Source organism: Arvicola amphibius, chromosome 10 (assembly GCF_903992535.2).
Source record: "Arvicola amphibius chromosome 10, mArvAmp1.2, whole genome shotgun sequence".
NCBI classification, from domain to species: Eukaryota; Metazoa; Chordata; class Mammalia; order Rodentia; family Cricetidae; genus Arvicola; species Arvicola amphibius.
Genome location: NC_052056.1, coordinates 73485848 through 73511362, shown reverse-complemented (window position 1 = coordinate 73511362; position 25515 = coordinate 73485848). Strand labels below are relative to the sequence as shown.

At 46.7% G+C, this 25515-nt stretch overlaps 2 protein-coding genes across 4 annotated transcripts in view; one reads left to right on the top strand and one right to left on the bottom strand.

Annotated features, from left to right (window-relative positions):
- Yeats2 (YEATS domain containing 2) overlaps window positions 1–8248 on the top strand; it is an 86627-nt gene extending 78379 nt beyond the window's left edge. For all 3 annotated transcript variants that reach the window (XM_038345097.1, XM_038345096.1, XM_038345095.1), the window contains 5 exons: window positions 562–763; window positions 2658–2884; window positions 3877–3951; window positions 4881–4954; window positions 6603–8248. In XM_038345097.1, the coding sequence (XP_038201025.1) occupies window positions 562–763; window positions 2658–2884; window positions 3877–3951; window positions 4881–4954; window positions 6603–6711 (687 nt within the window). In that variant the 3' untranslated portion in view covers window positions 6712–8248. The remainder of the gene's footprint in view (window positions 1–561; window positions 764–2657; window positions 2885–3876; window positions 3952–4880; window positions 4955–6602) is intronic.
- Window positions 8249–12016: 3768 nt separating this feature from the next.
- Map6d1 (MAP6 domain containing 1) lies at window positions 12017–17783 on the bottom strand. Its single transcript, XM_038344341.1, has 3 exons — window positions 17413–17783; window positions 12760–12877; window positions 12017–12128 (listed from the first exon to the last, which is right to left on the bottom strand). The coding sequence occupies exons 1-3, from the start codon at window positions 17781–17783 to the stop codon at window positions 12051–12053; spliced, it is 567 nt and encodes a 188-aa protein (XP_038200269.1). The 3' UTR covers window positions 12017–12050.
- Window positions 17784–25515: the final 7732 nt, after the last annotated feature.

Sequence of the window (25515 nt, the reverse complement as noted above, 5' to 3'; positions counted from 1 at the left end):
TTAAACTTGTAAATTTCAAAATAATAATAAATCCAGATTTTTATGGAGTACTTTCAACAGTGTTGCCAGACAGTTAAATCGTGAGGAAAGAAAGGGGACAGTGTATGCGGTGTTGCTAGGCAGCAGTAGAAAGTAGCGTCATTGTGGTTGGTCTGGAGAGAATGAAAAGTTAGGTCTTGACCCAATAAAAAGTTGTAAATAGAAACCTAGGAGCTTCTATTTTATTTTTTAAACATTAAGACCAGTGGAGATTCTTTGTATTACATTTAAGTTTCATTGTGTGTTTGCATACACATACATGCCACTGCGCACTGGTGAAGGCTAGAGGACAGGTGGAGTCAGTTACCTTCTGCCGTTCGGGGTCTGGGGACCAAGTTGGGCTCATCTGACTTGGCATCTTTCCCGAGCATCTTACTGGTCCGCAGAGAAGCTCTTTTGTATGTTCTTCTTTTGTTGCTATAGAGTGATAGAATCTGACTTTTTAATTGCTTGGTTTATTTTAGTGCATAGAAATTGATTTTAAAATTTAATAATTTAATTTTGTTTCAAAACCTTTTTAAGTGGCAAAGAGCAATGACAGTACGAAAAGTGTTACAAGAAATACTGGAGAAGAATCCAAGATTCCACCACCTGACACCCCTGAAAACCAAGCACATTGCTCACTGGTGCCGCTGCCACGGTTACACCCCACCAGACCCCGAGAGCCTGCGCCATGATGGGGACTCCATTGAAGATGTGCTGACCCAAATCGACAGTGAGCCAGGTAGGCCTCAGTAGGCTGCTTCGGTGTTAAGTGTGCTTGCCTCCCTTCAGTTACGGGCACAGGGAAGCTGCTTTAGATGGCAAGACTGTTTTTCTTACCATGACACCCCAAGACAACATGGCCCTTCAGAAATGTTTATACCCAAGTGTTTCAAGCATTTCCAGCCAGGAATGTTTACTTCATGCCATCTGGCAGGCATGCCCTGCTCCCTTGAGTCTCCTCCTCAACCTTACTTTAAGATTCCTAACTTACAGTCTCTCTCAGATAGAAGTGACTTCCCTTTCTTTGTGACCTTAGGGAACCCCCAAAAGGCAAGTCTGCCTTTTCCCATGAAGAAAGGCCAGTATCTTGGGTGTTTTTGAACCCCAGTGGGGCTGTTGAAGGCACGTGAGAACAATCAACAGTGTTGTAGGAAAGATACAGTATATATACTGCTACAGTTTGTAACAGTATATATACCTATATGGTGTATATGTTATGTAATACACATGTATATAAAGAGAATATATAGTAAAGAAACAGTATATATACCACTACAATTTGTAACCATATATGTATGTGTGTGGTATATATGTTATGTAATATACACATGTATATAAACAGTATATATATATAGTAAAGAAACAGTATATATACTGCTACAGTTTATACCCATATATATACATATATATGGTGTATATGTTCTGTAATACACATGTATATAAACAGTATATATAGTAAAGAAACAGTATATATAGTAAAGAAACAGTATATATATATATACTGCTACAGTTTATAACCATATATATACATATATATGCTGTATATGTTCTGTAATACACATGTATATAAACAGTATATATAGTAAAGGAACAGACAACTGCTGATGGATAACATTAGGATCAGAGCAGCATCTGACTGTACCTTAAAGAGTAAGTTCAGCCAAGTCCCCTATTCCAACTGGGGACAAGTGGGTAAGTCCCTACCCCATCTAGATAAGTTTTACTCTCTGCAGAAAACTTCCTGGGAGCCTGGTGCCCAGTGGTCGTTTGTCTCATTTGCTATGGCATGTAGTATCTGTGCTGAGAGAGCCTGTCAGCTTCTAGATCTGTGGCCTTGGTGACCAGAGACCACATGATAACCCCAATTCATAGCCCATCACCAACACTTGCAGTCAGTAAAACAGGGAGCCAGGAGCTGCTGAGCTACCACCATTGTGCTGCTCATAAAAGCCCACCTGTACCTGGCCTGGACCTCACATCCTCTGTCGTAAAGGAGTGTGTACCTGACTTTATTGTCCTGATACTTCTGGTACACAGCCTATTGAAGGCTGTCCACATTACCCTGCCAACAGTACTTCCCTCAGAGCGGTGAGACAGGGATGATTTTTAAGCCAGAATTCTCAGATAGTCCAGGCTGGCCCTGAACTCACTGTGTAGCTAAGATGAATGTGTACTTCTGATACTCCTGCCTCTACCTCCCCAAGCCCTGGATTTATAGCATGTGCCACCACACTCAGTGCAGTACTGGTAAGCAGACTTGGGACTTCCTAATCCCAAGACCTCCTGCATGCCAGGCCAGCACTCTAACCAACCGAACCACATCCCCAGCCTGGATAGGAATGACTTTATGTTCTTCACTGTACATTTCTACGTTTTCCAGATTTTAATAAATGAAGAAAATTAATGTATTGATTCAGGAAGTGGGGCAGTGGCCTCCTTTTCAGTGGGGTAAATTATGTACTGTCTTTGGCCTTACTGGCAGATAGAGTACATTTAGAATATGATGCCTGTCTCCATGTCTACTTCATGATGCTCTGGTTCTCATGAGAGAGCTATAGAACTGGACAAGATTAGCTGCCAGCAGACTCTGCCTTCCTCAGAGAGTGGAGCCCAGACTGCTTCCTCTTCTTTAGAGTGCCTGTCGTCCTTCTCTACTGCTGATGATCTCTGCCGGAAGCTGGAGGATCTACAGCAGTTTCAGAAAAGGGAGCCTGAGAACGAGGAAGAAGTGGATGTCCTCAGCCTCTCAGAGCCATTGAAGACGACCATTAAAAAGGAGCAGGAAGAAAAGCAGGAAGAAATGAGATTCTACCTACCGCCAACTCCAGGCTCGGGATTTGTTGGTGACATTACACAGAAGGTAGGATGCTAAGGCTGTGGAGCTGTCCAATCATGGGCCAGGTTCAGAGTCCAGACACCCCATCAGATGAGCTCAAACACCAGTCTGCCAGGGTGATTGTGATTGGCTCCTGCCCATAACCTAGGTGTACTCCCAGTTTCTCATATCGGAGCGTTCTGCAAGAGCTGTAAGTGCATGGGGAAAGGTTGCGTGTTGAACATGGCTGCAAAGCCGAGGGCTAGACACAGGCTTTGTCCTGGGTTCTTTGCTCCTCTGCCTCAGGAGAAGCGTTTCTCCTTCATAAGGTATATTGTATTACAGTTCCTACTTGGGGGAAGTCTCCTCTCAGCTTGCTGCAGTTGCAGAGCACACTTCCTGTAGAAGGAGCGGCGGGCTGTGTCCCACCACCCAGCTCCCGCACAGCTAGCTTTATACCTGAAATAACAACACACAAATTGTATTCATTTAAACACTGCCTGGCCCATTAGCTCTAGCCTCTTATTGACTAGCTCTCACATCTTGATTAACCCATTTCTAATAATCTGTGTAACACCTCGAGATGGTGGCTTACCGGGAAAGATTAAGCATGTCTGACCTGGTGGCTGGCTCCATGGCGTCTGACCCAGAGAGGAGAGGCATGGCGATTGCCTCACTTCCCTCTTCCTCCTAGCATTCTGTTCTGTCTACTCCACCCACCTAAGGGCTGGCCTATCAAATGGCCAAGGCAGTTTCTTTATTAACCAATGAAATCAACACAAAACAAAAGACCCTCCCACATCAACTTCCCTTGTTACCTGAGAGAGAACTCACAACCCATGGCACCTAGCAGCTTTTAATTATTGCTTGCACCATTTTGAATTCTTCAGAAACTCCAGTCATGTTGTTTCACGATAAGAGGTTTGGGGTGAAAACATGATTCCGTGTTATCCCGACTGATTAGAGAGCCCTTCTCCTGCTCACTTGGGAAGAGGTCTAATGTTGGTGGAACACATGACTTTCTTCTGCTCTTGCAGATTGGGATCACCCTGCAGCCCGTGGCACTGCACAGGAACATGTACGCGTCAGTGGTAGAGGACATGATCTTGAAGGTGGGTGCCTGCTGGCAGCAGAGGGACTCGAACTGTGACCGAGGCTGACCTGCTTAGATTCTAGGCCCAAGGGGAGCAGAGAGGACAGCTTTTAAATCCCTTGCCATATTTAGGCTTTAAGTTTCTTTTCTGTTAAGTAAATGAAGTCATGTCCTCTAAGAGCTGAGGTTTGTTGTTGTGTTGAGGGTAGACCCCAGGCCTCGTGCATGCCAGGCAGGTGGTCTTCCCTTTAGTCCCCGAGCTCCAACAGATGTCAGTGCCTTTTTAGTGCTATTTTGTGTTCTCATTAAGAAGTATTCCAGCGACTGGAGAGATGGCTCAGAAGTTAAGAGGACTGGCTGCTCTTCCAGAGATCCTGAGTTCAATTCCCAGCAAGCACATGGGATTGCTCATAACCATCTATAATGGGATCTGATGCCCTCTTCTGGCATAAAGTTGTATATGCAGATAAAGCACTATATACACAAAATAGATAAAATATTTTTTTTAAATGACTAAGAAGTATCCTAGTATGAGAAGTATCTGTACTCTTACTGTTTTAGAGAGGGGAAAAAAACCAGAGCCCTGGGTTTTTCCTGTCAGACAACAGAGAAGCAGCCAGAACTGTCCTGTCCATGGGCAAAGGGTTAGAAAAGCAGCCGCTCCTTCGCCTGCCTGGTCCTCACCTCAGCAGTTCTCCATTCTGCATCCCCTCCAAAAGGAAGCTTCAGTAGCAGCCCTCACTCAATGCTTTTTTTTCCTTAGAAAACCATGTCTGGTTAATGAAAACCACCTCATCCAATTTATAATTTCTCTACATCATGGCCTCTAAACAAAAATTCAGTTTTTTCTGAGACCTTTGTAATATTTAGTTAACAGTTATTTCAAAGGTTTTGGTAAAAGACTAGCAAGCAGGTGACTATTTTGTCAATACCAGTCTTCTGTTGTAGGCCACGGAGCAGCTGGTAAGTGACATCCTGAGACAGGCACTGGCAGTTGGATACCAGACGGCATCTCCCAACAGGTACTGTCACATGGCTGATAGCACAGGCTTTGCAATTTAGTTACTCTTGAAGATGCTCAGTGTTAAATATAGGAGGAGATAGAGTAGCTGTGCTTCGGACATCATAACCATGTAGTGTTGAGCTGCGATGGGCTGTGTTCCTGCCACCCAGCTCTCGACCGCCTGACTAGCTTATGCCCCGAAATAACAACACACAAATTGTATTCTTTTAAACACTGCCTGGCCCATTATTTTCAGCCTCTTACTCACATCTTGACTAACCCATATCTAATAATCTGTATAACACCACGAATGGTGTCTTACCGGGAAAGATTCAGCACATCTGACCTGGTGACTGGCTTCATAGCATCTGTCTCCCTGAGGAGAGGCATGGCAGTCTCTGTCTCACTTAGGAGAGGCGTGGCATCTTCCCCAGAGAGGCGAGGCATGGCAATTTATCTCACTTACGAAAGGTGTGGCATCTGACTGAGCCATCTACCTCACTTCTTCCTGTTCTGTCTACTCCACCCACCTAAGGGCTGGCCAAGGCAGTTTCTTTATTAAAACAGAAGACCCTCCCACATCAGAACCAAACTGAGAGTCCATTCTGTGGTTCTGAGAGAGCCTCTGTGGAAAGCCTTGCTGTGCCCTCCCAGCCGTTAGTTACTTCATAGACACCCAGGTCTGTTGTGTCACAGGGTAGAGAAGGCACCAGGTTCTCCCATTAGAGACAAGAACCTCTCAACGGCAGACTCTAGGGTCGAGTTTGATAAATATTACCTAAGTTTTTTGTCATTGCAGACACATTATTCCTCTCAGAAACTGGGAAGCCAAGCTCCGAAAGGGAGTCGTCTCCAGTGTCCCAGATCACAGGTCCCACATTTAGACTCATCTCACTAGCTGGGGACCCTTGAGCTCACTGCCACTTCTTTTCTGATACATTCATCTCTGAGTGGAATGCAGAGTTAGTTCCCTGGCCTTAAAAGAGCAATAGTCCACGTCCTCTTTTCCTTCCTGTTCCACTGAAGGCTGTCATAAAATCCTGACACTGTATTGCAGTACCTGAGGATATTAGGTCAGACATACGTAGATGACATAGAGGTCTTGATTTTTTTTTTTTTTTTTTAAGAAGTAGGGATAACAATTTCAGGCCTGCTCTCTGTTGCCTTGCTTGTGAATTAGGAGGAGCCATGCTTTTTCTCCATGTTCCTGACTGGAGATGTGGCACCCTCGCTAGTTTGAATGAGAGCCTGTAACCTCACACTTGGCTGGCCAGGACTCACCTCCCATCTTCTAAGATAAGAGAGATAGCCCGTATTTTCATGCTGTTTGGAAGCAAATGAGTCTGCTTAGAAGAAGACTTAGGAACATTTTCTTCTGCTGTCTCTTTTCTCTGTTGGCTAATCATTGAGCCAACATGAGGTTGTTGTTCCTGTAACCGGGAATAAGATTTGAACCCTGGGTAGGACTGTAATTGGAGTTATATCTTTAATCAGAAAGGAGAAGAATTCATAAAATGTGGGAGAGAGAATGGCCCTGAGTCATTACATGGCCTTTGTCATCACATCCTTCTATGAGAATGTTCCTTTTAGTGAATTAACTGACTAAATGATTATTGAATGCATTTGACACATTATACCTAATTATACTTTTGGGTCTTTTGGACTAGGGTTCCCAAAGAAATCACAGTGAGTAATATTCACCAGGCCATTTGCAACATTCCTTTTCTGGATTTTCTCACAAACAAACACATGGGGAGACTGAACGAGGATCAGTGAATACAGTGAAGATGGTCCCCGAAAAGCAGGATGGGAAGCTGTGTCTGAAGTGTGAAGACTGTGGTGATGCTTGTGTTTGGGGAAAGGTGGTTTTCTGTGCGTTAGAGTGCCACGGCTACCACACCATTCCTTCTGTGTAACTGCGTGTATCACAAGGGCATTGAGTCCCAGGTGCAGCCCTTTGAAGACTGAGTTGTTTCCCAATTCTGGAGGGAAGCTGAATGGACACAACTTTGTCAGCTTGTATTTCTTTACTCCGTACAGGCTCTGGAGGGGCCTTAGAGTGAGACAAGGCATGTACACAAGGTGCTCCCTCTTTGGGGTGTGCTTGGGTTCACATGGGGCCCGCTTTCCAGAAGGCGGAGATAAATCTGACGCTGGTGTAGGGTACTCTGAAGAAGAACAGCGAGGCCGCACCTTCTTCTACCTTGGCTGCAGTGTGGAAGGGCTGCACTCTTGGCCAGTGTAACATGCAATGTGGAAAGTCAGAGACCAGGGCGCTGCAGACTGAGACTTTCTCATGGACCCCGACGCCAGTGCTTCTATGACAGCCAGAGTCAAGCAGTGTTGAGAATCCCAGCAGAGATCAGAAGGCATCAAGCCTGTGCTCGTGAAGCCCAGGAAACTATCACTGTTGGTGTAAGCATCATCTTCAGAGTCTGGCACTTGGCCTGTGGTAATATGAGCACTGGGTCCTCATATCCATGATGGCTGCAGAAGCTTTTCCTGCTGCCTCGTGTCTAGGGGCTGGGGAGGCAGCCTCAAGGCAAGCCTTCCTGGGATTGTCCCCTTTGTGGACCTAGGGTCCTGTCCTTCTCTGCCAAAGAGTCTTATCAAGATGAAAAGGGTTGAAACACCTGTGAGTGCCTTACCGTGGGCGAGAACTGCTTTAACCCAGTGTGCCAGTACTTAGGAGCAGAGTCGCTCTATGAGGGGCAGATTGGAGGTTGGTATATCAGTATAGAGTCTGCAGACACTAGGGCCTCTCCAGTCCTATTCACTCTTGTGAAGGCAAAGGAAAGATCTAAATTTCAGTTGGAAACATTCTCTTACTATGCTCAAAGCAAACTTGAAAGGTCTGAGTCAAAGTCAAAGACACTTAGGTAAGGAACAGAAAATCTGTTCTCCCAGGTCCCATAGATTGGTGTGTGAGTCAGGAAACCACGGGAAGGTAGCTGGATAAATATGACTGAGAGCTACAGGTACAGAAGGGATCTTTCCATCAGGAATAGGACGAGCATGGCTTAACGGAATAGTTGGTATATAAGCCTTAAGAATTTTGTCTGGAGACCACCCAGCAGATTGATAGGCCCACACACAGATTTCTTTAGAAGTGGACGGAGACCTACGTGGTAGGTTATTCAGATGAGAGCAGATTCATTTGTTGTGATGAAAACCTAAAGAATTTGCTTTTTGCTAAAGAAATGTTAGATGATTTGAGTCTCTGTGTATGTTAATGTTTCAAGTGTTTTTCTATTGTAATGTGTAACATAATTGTGTATCATTTTGTCTACAATAAAACTTTTAGTATTTGTGATGTGTTTTCTGAGCAGGAAGCGCCATACTTGGAGGGCTCATTGGGATGTGGCCATGGTATGGATCTTTGTGAATTTAAATTACTATCTCCTTCCTTCAAAAAAGTTCTGCAACCATGTAATATAAAAGGATCACAGATACATTTAGGTCACATATAAAACAGAAGACACTTTGCTTGGTGACCATGGACATGATTATTTCATACAAGCAATTTAAGGAAGATTCATAAATGGGTTCAATCTCACAAAAAAAAAAAAAGCAGAGACAGTCAAATAAACTGGTTTATCTGCTGAGTTAAAGTTGGTCTGTGCTGAGGTCTGAAAGCTACTCCTGTCACGGTCCTTTTATTGTCATCTGGTATTGTGGCTGCTAAAAAATTATGGAAAGGTGAAGACACTACAAAACTAAAGGCTCTGAAATCTGTGGCTTTTAAAGGGAATTTCTACAAGGAGGCTGAGGAATACAGTCCACAGAGGTAGCTTGCTGGGAAGCTACTTCACAGAGCCAGTGAAAAAGCAGAACCCCGGATACTAAGGTTAGCTGGGGCATAGGTCAGGGTGGGTGCTGACAGCCCCTCCCTGGGCCTCAGGTGAGTGGCATACACCATCCAACAGAAGCCTGGAGTCTTGGAGTTCTGTCCCGTACAGCATAGTGAGGTAAGACTTCAGCATGTGAAAGAACTTTGAGGACTTTCGGTTTAGTTGGCCTCATAATGTACAGACAGCTGATTGAGGCAGTTTTCAAATTGGTCACTGTGGTTATGGGATAATTAATATTAAACACTCTTTGCTCAAATTAACAGATTAAACTGCTCTTTATTTTTCAAAAACTTACAGAATATAAAAATCATTAAATTTTATAGTAATTTTAGCAGGTATGATAAAGTATTTTTAAAAATTAGGGCTGGAGAGGTGGCTCAGTTGATGAAGTATGTGCAGTACCTGAGTTCAATCACTAGAACCCACATTAAAAAGGTAGGCATGGTGGTGCTCACTTAGAATCCCAATAATGGAGAGACACAGAGAGGGAGATCCCTTGAGGCCTGCTATAGAGCCAGCCTAGCCTACTTGGTGACCTCCAGACCAATGAGAAAAGGGAAAGATAACCCGAAAAATACTTACAGTGTCCTGTTCTCTACATGTGCACCCTGCACATTGCACATACAGGAACACACATGCATCCTTACATTATGGAACACACACACATATATGTACTTGCATATACAGAAACACTGACATACCCTCATATACTGGAACACACATACCTGCACAGAGTGAAACACACATATGTATTCACACATACTGGAACACACTCCTCAGAGATGAACCCTGCTGATCCTCCAGTGCATCTCGCTGGTCTTTGTGCACATAGTGTGTATGAGATGGACTCAGGACTAAGAGAACATGACTGGTACTGGTCTTAGTTGCTTCTTGAATTGCCCATGGAGTTTTGTGGCTTAACTCCGATCTGGAATGAGGAGGGACTTCTTAAGAGTAGGCTTTCATCCTTAAATGAGGGCTGGTGGGCAGAGCTATGTGGCACATTGCTGAGGTTCTAAACAACCTGTGACCTAGTAGAGATCAGCTTCACTCCATGGCCAGTGCAGTGCTACAGTGCCAGAAAGGGACAAGTATGTTTTATGCTTGCCAAATGCAGCAGGGTTGTGCATCTCACACCAAGAGAATGAATGCATGGAGCGGGGGAGGGTTGCTGGGCATGGCATATGGTCACTGGCAGAGTACAGCCAGAGGCTCTTTGCTGGGACCAAGAAGCACCTGGAAGAGAGTTAAGCAGGAAAGGACAATTGAGGACCTATGCTTGGCTGACTTTACTGTGCTAAGAATTGGATATTTCTAGCAAGCCAGGCAAGGTGTAGGCAGTAGCAACCTCACTTTCAGATGCAGAAATGGAAGCTCCCGTTGTCCCAGCTAGTGCTGAAGCAGCAGTAGCACAGATGGTCCCCTTTCCCACTTAAGGGTGCAGGAGAGCTGAAGTGGGATGAAGCTATGTACCACGTGCAACTCGAGCCAAATACAGCCCTCAAAAGAAGGGCTTTGAGTTTCTAATTGTCAAGGATATTAGCATAGTCACGCTATGTTAAAGTCGTTATTGAGAGACCAGATGATTGGGGAAAATATACTTGAGTTTATAACTTAAGCCCAGCACATTTTTGTAAATTGTTAATCTGCTCATTGCCTACATTTAGCTACCCAGCAGGCAATCTCTTCCCTCTCAGATAGACTGAGCATGCAAACTGACAAATCTAGAGTAATGGGACCCTTGGTATATGCATATGGTTTCAACTTTCCCTTCAGAATGACTCAGTAGCATTTCCTGGGCTGGCAAGAGGGAGGCAGGGGATGCTGTGTGGGAGGCCTGAGCTGCTGCCTCTGCCTTGGCTTTGAAGCGAACCCTTACAGTTCTTACCAAACACTGCCAAGCCTTTGAGACATCGTCTTTTTCTAGTGTTTGAGAGATGGTTGTACAAAGGAGACTGCTTGTTCCACACAGCCATTCTGGCTGAAACCTATGAAGATGAGTTTTCCAAAGACAAAAGGAGATGTACCCACAATGGGGTAGTGAGTACCTAACCAGAGTTGAGGAATCAGCAGGCAGGAGGGTCAAGGTGCCTGTAGGGGATACTCTCCAGGTATGCTCCCGGCTCCTCACAGATGTGCATGATAGTCCCTTCTAGTCCTTGAGTTGAGGGGAGACAGCTGAAATTAGTAGGACTGGGCTCAGCCTCTAGGAATATGGGGTGAATGCCATTCATGCTTTTAACATTTCACTCATCCTGGAAACATGATCATCTTGGCTATAAAGAAATTACATCTGAAAAGGGAAAACATGTGGATGATCTCCTCCCTGGATGTATTTCACCAGTGTGTATTCCATATATATACAGATATATTTCTATCTCTGTGTGTATTTGTGATATATATATATATATATATGAATGAAATTTCTACTTGGGTATATATTACCACCATGAGACTCGCGCAGGTGGTTATATGTATTTTTTTAAGAGCTTAAGATTTTGTTGTTCTTTTGAAACACAGCCCCTCTATGTAGCCCCGACCCTCCCAGAACTTGCTATGTAGACCAGGCTGGCATTGAGCTCATAGAGGTCCTCTTACCTCTGCCTCTAGAGTGCTGGGATTAAAGGCATCACTCCTGATAACCAAAGGTTGTTTTTTTTTTTTTCCCCATGTGTGTGTATGTGTTTTGAGACAAGTTTTCTCTGTATAGCCCTGACTGTCCTGGGATTCACTCTCTAGACCAGGCTGGCCTCAAGATCACAGAGATCTCCTACCTCTGTCTCCACTGGGATTAAAGATATGTGCCACCACTGCCTGGCTAAGATTTCTTAATGTAAGCATGTGGGACACTGTAGAAAGAGATGAGAAAACTGCCTGGGACTACCATAGGCTGTCAAATAAATTAACATGCATCTTGGGAAAACCACCCAAAGTTGGTAACTGGTCTACCAAGGACTTGTTATATGCATACTTTCCAGTCTGGAGCAGTTCAGGTCACAGTCGAATTGATCCTCATATTTAAAAACTGAAAGGTGCCAAATGGCAATTTAAAAGATCAAGTCTCCTTCCCCCCACTGCTTGAGGAGGAGGCAGGAAGAGGCCCCGTGCAGCTGGTGGTGTTCCGCAGGTGTGCCGTCTGCCTCCACTCCACACCACAGGCAGAGCCGGTAGCCGTGCTGCTCCAGCCAGCACAGGACCAAGCCAGTTCCCCTTCTGGGAGGTCTGGAGGTCCGCAGCTTTCCCAGCAGCCATGGTTTCCACTGGTCACACATTGAGAGTCCGGGGAGCCGATGTCTGAAAGATGGCTGAGGGGTTGGGTGTGAATTTTCTCACTTCTGGAACCTAAAATAAAAGCATGGCCACATCAGTGGACTCTTAACTCCACTCGCTCAACCCCTGGCTCTGAGAAAAGAATTCCTTGCCCCTTGAAGGAGCTGGCGGTGGAAGTTAGCCAAGTGAGCTGTCACTACTGTGGTGGGTCACATGAGCTCCCTTTGACCTTTAGCTGGAGAGAAGATTCTAACTAGTCCTGCAGTCACAGCAAGGGACCCCAAGCCTCACATGTGGCATGGCCTGTACCACAGAGCTATGCCTAAGACACTTAGGTTTTAGTATTTTTGCAGGGAGCAGGGCTGTGCTAAGGCAGGAACTCAGGGCTTTGTGGGTGCTAAGCACGCAGTCTACCACTGAGCTACAATTCCACCCTTGAAAGTCTCTAGCCCTATTCGTCAGGGGACATGCTGGGGTTTAGGAGGCAGACAGACGCTGCTCACCAGAGAGGGCAGAGTGGGTCCTGGGAATTGAACTCAGGAATTGAATGAAGTCTGGCACTCACGAGAGAGTGCCAGAGAAGCCACCTAGGTAGCCTTTGTGGCTAGGAACAGTTGTTTGGGCACTGTTGTCCTTAACCACCATGCCATTTGATGCTACCAGGATCTGTCTCCTGACCCAGAAGTGCCGCCCTCAGGCTGACCTGGAACTTGGCCCCAGGGTTGGGGTCCCATCCAGAGCTGTGTGTTGTGATGACTCTGGACGATCTGGCCTTTGTGGATCTTGAGGGCTTCACTCCAGTCCAAGCTTGGAATTCCTGCCTGCAACAGACAATTCCTACAATAACCTTGCACAGGATTAGTCATTCCCTGGGCCCCAGCTTCTTGAAAGACCAAGCCCTGATCATTCCTGGGCCTGCTTCAGTTCCTAATGATCCTTTATCCTCCTACACAAGCAGAACCATGCTTGTGGTTGAGCCTTTTCCTCCAGGTGCTCCAGGCAGATGGACCAACTCAGTAAGGTAGCTCGGGGCTAGCCTGCCCTACCATTCTGAATGTTCCACCAAGAAACCTCAGCCATGTAGGCTGGGGAAAGCAGTGGCAGAAAATTGTCATGCAGGTGAACATCAGGCAGTATTTGACACACACACACACACACACACACACACACACACACACACCTCTTAGAGATAGACAAGCCCTAGTTCTCAAAGCCCTCCTGAGACCTGAGCCTGTCCTGGATGCCAGGCCATTGAGGGGGCCCAGAACCAGTAAAGGCTATCACCTCCTTCATGCCCACTTAGTTACAAAAGAAATGCCATCTTAGACAGTGCCCGGCCCAATAAAGGTACATCCGCTTACAAATTGGAGGAAAAGGCTCAACCATATCTGACGACCTGAGTTCAATTCCCAGGACCCACATGGTGGAAGTAAAGAACTGTCTCCCACAGGTCTTCTGACTTCCACTTATGTATATATACACACACACAACAAATGTAAAAAATGAAGGTAAATCATGGGGCTGGATGAATGACGTAGTTATGTACATGCTCCTCTGGCAAAGGATGGTAGCTCAGTGCCCAGCACCCACATCGGGAGTCTCACAACCACCAGGCACTGAAGCTCCAGGTGACCTGTCGCACTTCTTCTGGCCAGACAGACACTTGCACAGACACAAATATATGATTTTTCAGAGTAAACAAAAATCTCAAAATGTGCTTTTTAATAGAATTACAGTAACAACTTAAACAAACAAAAACCTCCAGGCTGGCCTGTAGTGTGAACTCCCATGAGCCATTTCCCTGGAGGGAAAGGACTGGCTAATCTAGCTCCATACCTCTCACTGAAGAGCCTCAATTCCTTTAGTCCTGGAGTCATCCAGACCTCTTAATTTTGTCAGTGTCTCTACTAAACGATAAACTCAGGAAGGCAGTCTCCCCTCCCCACACACACCCTCTGACCATAGTCATAGGGCTCACCCAGCCAGGGCCAGTGCCTGGCTGTGCTAGGTCCTCCCCCTACGCTGGCCCAGCTATTGCTCTGAAGTCAACAAAGGAGTCTTTTCTTGGCAGCATCAGAACCTCGCCTCGCTGGGCAGGCAGATGGCATGGGCAAGGGAAGCCAACACTGAAGAGTCTTGGGTATAAGGAAGAGCTGAGCCAGAGCCTGTCAGATAAGTTTTGGTTCTGAAGCATCAAGGCTCCAAAGACCAGCTGTCTAAGAGCATATGCTGTTCTCTTTCTCCTGGGAAGGCAGGACCTCCCCCGAGCATGCCCTAATGTCCCCAACTATCTCTGAGTTCTGTGCCAGGCAGCCTGTCAGCTGCCCTGGGGTGGCAGCAGGGGGCTCAAAGCAGGAAGACCTAAAGCAGTCCCTGTGGTGGTGGCAGGAGGTGCTTCCACAGAGTGCTTGTGACATAATAGAGCAGAGGCAGAAGGGGACTCATCAGAACTGAGCTACTCATGGAGGAGAAAGATGCACTATGGCTTACACCAAAATTAAGAAAAAAAATACAAACTGCACTATGCTCCTTAAAGCATCAGCCACATTTTTGTTTTTGTTTCTTTTTTAAAACGAAGCTTCAATACGTAGCAATGGCTGGCCTAGAACTTGCTATGCAGCCAGAGCTGGCCTTGACCTCACAGAGATCCACCTGCTTCTGCCTCCCAAGTCCTGGGTTTAAAAGCATATGCCACCACACGCAGGTCTTTCCCCCTCCCCACATCTTTCCTGGACATGACCAACCTAGAAGAAGCTATGGACGCAAGGTCCAAACTCTGGGAGGAACTAGCAAGGTTGAGAGCCCCAAGCTGCCTGTATATGACTTCTATGCCCATCTAGCCAGAAAAACAAGGCAGATCAGTCCTTCCAGGGAGACCAACAGCCAAGTGAAACAGGACCTGTTAGCAGGGAGAGATGGAGGCCTAGAGGGTCCATGGCATTTATGGTCAGGAGTGACCACAGACCTGTTCTGGTATTTTTAGGATTCCTGGATGTGTTTTCTGGGTGCCTATAGCAATTTGCTTGAATGAAATACATCTTACAGGATGGAATATAGGATGTGGTTACTCCAGCCTGGTCTTAGAGACTACCTTTGGCAGTCCCAGAGGCCAGATGATTTGGTGCTAGGGAAAGCCAGTAGTGCTCCTGGGCTTTGTAAGGAGTGAGGACTGGTAGCCAGGATCTTGCTATTCCACGACTCCAGGGGAAGAAAGGGTTCCAAAGACAGAATTTACATTTGGTAAGGCCAGCCCCCATCTGTCAGTGCTTTTCCACTGCGGGCTTTGAGAAACTGGCTCCGAGGAGGTGGCCCAAGACCAGCTGTCTAAACCATGTTAAAGAATGAGAGCCTGAGGGGCCTACAGAATTGGTGCCTGAGTCTCACGCCTTTCCACGCCATTCAGAGTCACACAGTCTTGCATCCCAGCTCAATTCCTCATTTGTAGAGGGACAGCAGTAACAGAGGCCTCAGAGAGTGTAGCCATGTATGCTAAGAGAACAACACCTTGCCATCAACAGAGCTTAGAGGCCTGCAAGACATTCAGGCCTCACATGCCCTCCATGTGGATTAGACAGCTTCTCCTAACCATCCTTTCCTGGAATATTCCCCACGAAGAGGGGCTTGCACCAGTATTTCCAAGCTTCTCAATGGTATTAAAGGATGGTTTCCTTTCTTTCTCTGCAAGCCCCACCAATTGTTTGACCACTAGAATTTCAAGTCATTGCAAGGTACTGCATACTCAGGACCACTGGAAGAACCATGAGCCAGTGAGACCTCTCCTCTGTGGATTCAGCAGTCGGAGACTCCAGCTAGGGCTGACAGCATAAGGCCCTGTCTGCTTTGCCTCTAGCGGTGCCATCCAATTTCTAACAGCTCAGCTTGAGTCGGAGAGCACGAGGCCTGCCCTGCACCACACATGCGCATTAAGTACCTTAAAGAGCGCAGCCTTTATGGGGAGCCTGTCCTTAGCTCTGCTTCTTTGGCATGTACACATTTAGGATCTGTACTTGGAGAGCTTCACTGGATCCCATCCTATGGCAGTCCCATAACTAGTGCTTCCCCACATGCCATTTGCATTCTGTTGTAAAATTTGTTATGTATGCGTATGTGCATGCATCTATGTGTGGGTGTGTGCCGTGAGTGTGGATGCCCTAGGTGTTGGTACTCCTTGAAGCTGGAGTTACAGGCCATTGCAGGATGCCTGGCTGGAGTGTTGGAACTGAACCCCCATCCTCTGTAAGAGCAGTGTGCTCTCTTAATAAGTGAGAGACCTCTCCAGCCCCCATGTACTTTTTAGTCCCAAGTTTCCAGCCCACTTTTAAAGAATGTAAATATCAAAATTCCTTAAAGTATTTAAACACCTGTAACTATAATGTTTAGTCCTAAACTAGGGATACCAAATGAGTAAAAAAAATTGAAATATATAGCATACCTAAGAAAAGGCTAACATATACAGCACAGTTATTAACATTCAGAATATCTTTTTATGGTCAAATATCATACCTGGTTAAAAAAAAAAACAGTAATGTGTGCCAGAGATGGCTCAGATGATGAAGGCACAACCTGATATCCAAGTTGGATCCCTGGAATCTTACAGTTGTCCTCTGATCTGCTCTTTGTCTCTGCCTCCATCTCTACAGAGTCTCTCTCTCTCTCTCTCTCTCTCTCTCTCTCTCTCTCTCTCTCTCTCACACACACACACACACACACACACACATACACACCAACATATATCAAAGACTTTTGAACAAAGTGCCAGTAAGAATGGCACCATGGAAGAAAACAAGTGTATATGCATTTGTATATTAAGAATTCGAAAAGATCCATCTGTTTGGGAGGGGTGGCGTAAGGGTGTTAAGGGCGGTATCTATTATTTTTGTCATTTCTAATTTTCCCTCTATGAGCATGAGTAGAAAGAGGATGCAGGAAGTCCTTAGTTATCCAAAGCCCAGCTGCTAAGGGAGCAAAGGACCTGTGTGGAGTGTGCACTGGCCTTGGGCTCTGTGGGGTTGACCTGTGTGCAGCCCTCTGCGCTCATCCCACCCAAGTTAAAGGGCAGCAATCTGAGAGGGAAGGAGGATCAACAGGGGTGGAGTGGGGGATGGGGGTGGGACTCCCTTTTAAGGTGCCATTCACCTTGGATCCCAGGGTAGGGAGCAGCTGAGAAGGCAAGGCCATGTCGGCAGTGTCAGAAGACCAAAGAGATGACCAAGAGGCTCCCCTGCCACGCTTTAGATCCTGTGGTAGGTATCCAGGCACCATGTCATCCCTTCCTCCACCCCACTTTGGGACTCAGTTTCCTCCCACCACACGGGTCGAGATTCTAAGCGTTTCCCTGTCACAGCCAGATACGCACCTATAAGACGTGGTCGCTACAGCAGCTGCGTCCGCGTCCCCGACGGGTAGTACGTAGACCGCCCGGGCGGGGGTCGCCGAAGACTGGCCCCTGCGGCCGCCCGACCCGGGCACGCGCTCATCCCGGGTCCCCGCGCGCGCGGTCCGCACGCCGAAGTCGCGCTGGTACTGGGTGAGCGGCACGGCGCGACTGGGCTCCCGCGCGCCTGCGACAGACGGGCTCCCACGCGAGGCGGTGCAGTCCGCGGCCGGCCCCTCGCTCCCGGGGTCCGAGTAGCCGTGCAGAGTCAGCGGCACCGCTACGTCCGAGCGGTCCAGCTGGTTCCAGCGCCGGGCCAAGCAGCACAGCCGACTGATGCAGGGCCACGCCATGCCGCTCGGCCACACGCCCGCGCTGCGCGCGCCCGCCCGCCCACTGCCTCCGCGCAGCCGGGCGCCCGGTAAGGACGGCCTCCGGGCAGCCTTAAACTGCCTGCGGCTTTGGGTGGTTAATCCGTAACATTCCCGAATGTGACCTCATAAATCAGACCTGGGTTTTGCAGAGGGAGGCAGTTCCTTGCTGTCACGCTGTCTGCAGCTGGGAGCAGGTGGCAGGTGCAGCGAACTCTGTTGGGGTTGCGGAACAGAGCTAACCTGTGCCAGGGGACGCCGCAATCACCTAGGGTGGAATTGGGGGGAGGGCAACAGGGAGGGTTTTGTAGGAAAGACTTGGGCCATGTTTCCCGAAAAACACATTTGAGTCAGCCCGTTAATCACCATTTGCCTTATACTGTTCTGGTTTAAGTGTGTGACAACCAATCCAGATTTCGTTAAGAGCTGCCATTAGCTTCCAATTAGCCTCTCCCTGGGTTCTAAAACCCCCAAACTCCTTTCCTTGCTGTGCTTTCGTGCTGTATTTCGGGCTGAAGATGAGTTTAACAGAGACAACACCCAGCTGCCCTGGAAAAGCTTTTTCAGTGGATCAGATCTGCAGTCAACCATACAAGCTGGGTTAGTTACACGGAAGTTCTGGCAGAACTTGGAAGGTCTCAGAGGACCGCCACGCCCCGGTCAGTTGGTCAGCTCATCTCCCTAAGTTCATTAGCTAGAAGTTTTACCGAAGTGGTATACCACTGCCAGTTTAACAGCTCAAGCCTGACTATGGCCCCATATTGACCAAAGTTAAGCCTGGAGCTCGGAAAGCCTTTTGCCAAAGGTGCATTCATGGGGACCCCGCAAGTATCTATCTATCCTCACCCAGAGCAAACTGACTTTGGGGACTGAGAGCTGGGCCCTGGGTTAGTCAGCCCGGCAGAAGGTTAGTAGTTATGAAATAATCCACGTGAGAAAGCTGCAGACCACCTCTCTTACCAAGCCAATTAAAGATATAGTGTGTCCTTTGACTAGCAGGCTTATTGAGACTCAGAAAGCCTCAGAGACTCTTGGTATGGAAGAAGGGCAGGGTAGGGTTTTTTGTTTTTGTTGTTTGTTTGTTTGTTTGTTTGTATTTAGGCAGGGTTTCTGGCTGTCCTGGAACTTGCTCTGTAGACCAGGGTGACCTCAAATTCATAGAGATCCCTGCCTCTGCTTCGGCTGGGATTAAAGGCATGCACCACCACCACCACAGCAGGGCTAGGGTAGGGTTATTTAAGTCAAAAGGAAGAAATCACAACACACCAGGGGCAGGTGAGCATGGGGTGGGGTTTTTTTGGGGGGGGGGGAGGAGTTTGTTTTGTTTGTTTGTTTACAGCAGGGAAGGAACGGCCCTTTAATCATACAAATTCATTTTTCTGGAGGAACCTTTTGTATATATCCCAGATACTTTCCCATCAGGGAAAAGGGAATCCTTTTTCTCTTTTCTTTTTCTCTTTCTTTCTTTCTTTCTTTCTTTCTTTCTTTCTTTCTTTCTTTCTTTCTTTCTTCCTTTCTTTCATTCTTCTTCCTTCCTTCCCTCTTTCCTTTCCTCCCACCCTCCCTTCTTTTTTTCTTTCCTTCTTCCAGAAGGCAAAGTATTGTTTACAATCTGGGTGAGAGTTGGGGGGAAGAAGGTGTAGTGCTGGGGCACCTAACTTCTAGGTCATTTCATGGCCTGTGAGATGATCCAGTGGGTAAGGGCAAGGTAAACTCAAGCCCAGGGTCTTGAGTTCAAGCTTGTGGATCCACATTATGGAAGCAGTACTGACTTCCCCACATTGTCCTGTGACCTCTGGGTGAATTATGGTGTGTGCTCCTACATACAAAGGCAAGATAAACAATCAAATACAATAAAACATTTTAAATATGTGTTTATTTTATGTGTATGACTACATGTATATATGTAGACCATGTGCAGAGACCAGAAGAGGGAGTCTGATCCCCCAGACTGAACCTACAGATGGTATGAGCTACCATGTGGATGATGGGAACTAAATCAGGTCTTCTGCCACGGCAAGTGCTCTTAACTACAGAGCCATCTTTCCAGCCCTGTAAAACATTTTAAATTAAAATTTTAAAATAAATAGTTTTACAGAAAAGATAAAGCTGGGAATTAGGGGTGCCTGTCTATAATTAGCCCGTGAAAGGTGAAGACAGGGATCAGAAGCAAGTTCGAGGCCCCTCTAGGCTGCATAAGACCCTGTCAAAACACACACACACACACACACACACACACACAACACATCTTTTAAATTATGGTTTTCAGTGTTAGAGATTGAACCCAGGACTTTGTGTATCCCCAAGCTACCTCCACAGACCCCTTTACTTGTTCGTTCATCAAACTTACTTCTTGCTAGGGTTGAGTGCCCTCAAGATTTTGTGTGCTGGATGAGAGGAATGTTAGCTCAGATGGTATAAATGGGGAGGGCTGAGGTTAGGTTCACCTGTCCAAGGGAAGAAGGCTAATCCTGGGGAGGAGTCAGAGAAGGGTTGAAGGGTAGCAGAGCAGGGCTAGGTGACAGTAGGGATGACTTGCGTCTCTGGCACTCTGTTAGTCACATGGAGCAGTGTGACATTTTCAGTGCCAGCTGGAGAAATAGTCTGGGGCTGGAGAGAGTGGGGGCTGCTCTAGAGCCTTGGCACAGGAGTGGAGAGGAAGGGCTGACTTCTAGGGTTAAGAAGCAAGGCAGGGAAATCTGGAATGGCAAGATGGCACTTGGATGGTAAAGGCACTTGCTGCCAAACCTAGTAGCTTGAAATTGAGCCCCAGGTTCCCCGTGTGGTGAAAGGAGAGAACCAAGTCTTACAAATTCTCTTCTGACCTCCATACATGTGATGTGAATTCCTCCCACCAGCAATACAGTGTAAATCTTTTTTTTTTTTTTTTTCGGTTTTTTGAGACAGAGTTTATCTGTAGCTTTGGAGCCTGACCTGGAACTAGCTCTTGTAGACCAGGCTGGTCTCAAACTCACAGAGATCCACCTGCCTCTGCCTCCCAAGTGCTAGGATTAAAGGCGTGCACCACCACCACCCGGCTTAAAGATGGAAATTTTATTTGTTTTATGTGTACGAGCATTTTGCCTGCACATGTGTGTACCACTTGTGTGTAGTGTCAGAGGAGGCCAAGAGGTTGTCTGGAACTGGAGTTACAGACAACTGTGAGTCACCAGGTGGGTGCTAGGAATCAAACCAGGTCCTCAGAAAGCGCACTCAGTGCTTTTAAACACTGAACCATCTCTTCAGCCCCCAAAGATGAAGAACTTGAGTAGATCTGAGGCCTCTGCCTCAGGTGACCTCATTTCTTTGGCCAGCAGTACTGAGGTGCACTGCAATGGGGCCCACTGTAACTGTCAATGTGCCTCAACAGACACTGACGAGATGACCCACACCACAACAGAAGCCACAGAGGTTCCTGTCAGAGAATGACTGTAAGGGAGGAGAGACAGCAGCCAGGGAACCCTTCCCTTCAGGGACAGCATAGCCAAGTGGCACCCAGGGAGAAAATGGCCTTGTAGGCAGAGATCAAACCTCAGCGGAGAGGCCAAGCTAGGGGTGCTGAATACCTACAGTGTACAGTTAGGAAAGAAGCCATGGCTGGCTATGTAGGCTTGTGTGGGCAGCATGAGACGCTAGCATCCGGGATACCTGTGGCAAACATGGCCTTCCCCAATGCTCTAGCACTGGACTTGAAAAGATCCCATCCTGACCATCCAAGAACTTTTGTAGAAGGAGCGGCGGGCTGTGTCCCGCCACCTGGCTAGCTTTACCCAAAATAATTACACAAAAGCTGAATTCTTTTAAATACTGTCTGGCCCATTAATTTCAGCCTCTTACATCTTGATTAACCCATATTTAGTAATCCGTGTAGTACCACGAGGTGAATCGCTTACCAGGAAAGATCTTAACCTGCATCCATCTCGGAGACGAGAAGCATAGCGACTCACTATGGCGACTGCCTGAAGCGTCTCCCCAACTCTGCTTCCTTTCTCCCACAATTCTGTTCTGTCTACTCCGCCTACCTAATTTTCTGCCAAGGCAGTTTCTTTATTAATGAAAGTAACACATAGACACTCCTCCATCAAACTTTAAGTAAGAACATTAAATATGTTTACAGTGTGTTTTACTCAGTATCCGCCATCTGGGAAACAGGGCAAAAATCTGCCTTCAAAGTTTAGTCTTGTCCCTTTGGTATTGTGTTCCTCCATTATCAAAGCCTCCCCCCTCCCCCACTGTACAATAGGGGGAAGTGGTCACACCACCAAGTCTTGTATTCCTTCTCAGTGCCAGTTGGAGAATATCTAGGTTAATGTTAACTTGGAGCAAATAGCAGTGTGTATGTGTTAAGGCTCTTCCACACTGAGCTCTTAGGACCTGCCTGCTTTCTGGCTTTTGACCAATGCTGAGGTTACAGATGTGCACAGCCATGTCCACCACATGGGTGCTTGGGATTGAACTCCCTGCCTCATGCTTTTAGAGCTTGCACGCTTACCCACTGAATCATCTCCTCAATCCCAAGTGTGGTCTTATAAAGTACTCCTGTTCCTCTCTATAAAAGTCAGTAAAATGCACTCTTACAGAATATGGAGCCAGGGAGATGGCTTAGGGAGTGTCAGTTCCAATGACCTGAGTCAGATCCCTGAGACCCACATGCTAGAAAGAGAAAACGGATTCTCAGAAGCTGTCTTCTGACTTCCATAAGTGTGCCGTAGTATGCGTGCCTGCTCTCCAGTGGTAAAAAATGCTAAGACACCCAAACCCTAATAGTACAGAATATACAGTGTCCCTATCATTCCCACTGTTATTAGTCCATAGGAGCTGCTGCCTATTCACATAGGATTAACATCTTGCCCCTGAGCGTCCAGACAATTGTTCAGCTCCGTAAACACAATGGGTATCTTGGGCACAGGGCTGTGAACATGAGAGCACAGCATATAGAACAACAGAGAGTTGTGCTAGGAATGGGGAGGTTGGGATGTTTTCCCCAACGCCAGCAATACTTGGGGCCCAGGAGGTAACAAAGAACAGGTCAGTACCAAAGAAGCCTCCTTCTTTATTATGTCTCAGACAATCTCATGAACTGTTTTGTTTTTTTCAACTGAGCCTTGTCTGACAAGTTAAAACAGCACATCTCTTTGAATTTTTCCACCTGCAGTTACATGTCAGTAATAACTAACATGTGCTCCTATTTTCCAGTACTGCTCCCCTGCCTGCCTTGCCCTAGTTCCTGTCCAGTGCTCCAGGTTCAGACAGTGCATTTAAAGCTTTAACAGAGCAGAAAAGGCCATGAAATAAGATCTTGTTATGTATCCCTGCTTGGCCTCAAACTCGTAGAGATCGGCCTGTCTTGGCTTCCCAACTCCTGTAGTTCAAAGCCTATGCCATCACACCCTGGAACATTCCACTCAGTGTTTGGAAGTCCAGTCATCAGCAGCATTACAAAGACCACCGTAGAGACAGGTGCACTGTATCCTCACAGGTTGGTGGTAAGACTTTGCCCTCTGCATTCTCACTCCTTGGATCAGGAGGCCTTTGGGGGTAGGTACATTGTGAGTCTTCCCAGGCTATGATTCTGTGCTCTTCATTGGCACAAAAGAGTAAATTGCCTCATCTTACCACACAACAGGAACCACCCACGTGGCTGCCTCAGATGGCCCACAGCTGCCACCCCAGAGGTCACATTGCTTCTCCTTATGAGATTTAGATAATTCTCAACACATCCTGTGAAAAGCGAGGAACTTGTTAATCTCAAGGTAGACACTCCCCATTCACTTCCAGTCATAAGTCACCAGTTGTGATGTCAGAATTGGCCACAAGCTTTTTAAACCTTGAAATACAGTTTCATTTTGTGAGCTCAGCAGAGCATAAACTCCCACAAGCACAATAGAAGGGTCTGCTCAGCAGACATTTAAAACTCTCTTTAAAGGGGATGAAGAGGTGGTTCTTTAGTTAGAAACAGTTGCTGCTCTTGCAGAATACCCAAGTTTAGTTCCCAGCATCCATGTGACATCTCACAAGCCCCTGGGACTCCAGTTCTAGGGGACCAGATGCCCTCCTTTGACTTCTGAGGGCTCCTTTCTGCACATGGTGTATATGCATACATCCTGGCACATACACATAACAAAATACAAATAAATAAATATTAAAACAGTCAGGTGTGGTGGCACACGCCTTTAATCCCAGCACTCAGGAGTGAGATGCAGGCTGATCTCTGTGAATCTGAGGTCAATCTGGTCTACAGAGTGCATGCCAGGTCAGCCAGGGCTACATATTAAGATTCTGCCTCAAAAACAGTCTTTGCCAAGTGTGTGTATACATTTTTGTGTCAGTTAAAAGGTATGCCATAGACTAGAGAGATGCCTCAGCAGTAAAGAGCACCTGCTGCTCTTGCAGAGACACTGAGTTCAGTTTCCAGTACCTACAAGGCAACTCACAACTTTTTCTACCTCCAAGAGATCTGGTGCTCTCTTCTGACCTCTGTGGACTCCTGCACACATGTGGTGTAATAGGTACACTCAGAAACACACACACACACACACACACACGCACACATACACACACACACTACATATATACACCTTTTTAAAGTCAGGAACTAACTGTATAGCTTTTGTTGCCCTGAAGCTCACTATGTAGACTAGGCTGCTCTTCAACTCACAGAGAGCCACCTGCAGCACTGCACTGACTATAAATATTCTAAAAAGGTATGCCGTTGTCTTAGTTAGGGTTTCTTTTGCTGGGAAGAGACACCACAACCACGGCAACTCCATAAAGGAAAACATTTAACAGAGACTGGCTTATAGTTTCAGAGGTTTACTCCATTGTCATAGCAGGAAGCATGGTTCTATGCAGCCAGATGTGGTGCTAGACAAACTGAGAGTTCTACATCTGGATGAACAAGCAGCAGGAAAAGCACATGAAACTGGGCTTGGCTTGAGCATCTGATACCTCAAAACCCATTCCCAGTGACACGCTTCCTCCATCAGTACCACAAGGTGTGGAGTAGGGACCACATCTCCTCATAGCGTCCCTCCCCATGGGCCTATGGGGCTATTTTTATTCAAAGTCCACTAGATATCTTTGTTTAGACAACAAAGCATTGATATGGCTATGCAGTGTGAGTCAGCTAGGATATGGCTGACACCTGAAATTCAAGGACCTATATGAATCACCACAAAATGACAGACACTGGATGCCAGGGGAACTCCAGAGTAAACAGTGATTGGTGTGTGAGGCTATATAACTAATTTTGTCAAAGTATCACTTTTGTGTAGTTAGGTATAAATAGGACCCTGAGGTCAGAAGCCTGGACCTGCCACTTTCTCTCCTTCTCTTTCTCTCTATCTCTCCCTTTCTCCCCCTCTGTGTGTGTGTGCATGTGTGTGTGTGTAGTGTGAAGCGGCGGGGCTGTGTCCCACCACCCGGCCCCCGGCTAGCTTTACACCCGAAATAATTACACGGAAACTGTATTCTTTTAAAACACTGCCTGGCCCATAGTTTCAGCCTCTTATTAGTTAATTCTCACATCTTTCTTTAACCCATATTTAGTAATCTGGGTAGCACCACGAGTTGTGGCTTACCAGGAGAGATCTTAACCTGCGTCCATCTCGGAGAGGAGCAGCATGGAGACTCACCACGCGACTGCCTGAAGCGTCTCTCCCTAACTCTACTTCCTTGTTCCCACAATTCTGTTCTGTCTACTCCACCTACCTAA

Coding starts and splice junctions, on each gene's coding strand:
- Map6d1 (XM_038344341.1), bottom strand. CDS start 17,783: ATGGCGTGGCCCTGCATCAGTCGGCTGTGCTGCTTGGCCCGGCGCTGG. Junction 12,878..17,412: donor GTAGCGACCACGTCTTATAG/GTGCGTATCTGG, acceptor TGTCTGTTGCAG/GCAGGAATTCCAAGCTTGGA. Junction 12,129..12,759: donor ACCCTGGGGCCAAGTTCCAG/GTCAGCCTGAGG, acceptor CTTTTATTTTAG/GTTCCAGAAGTGAGAAAATT.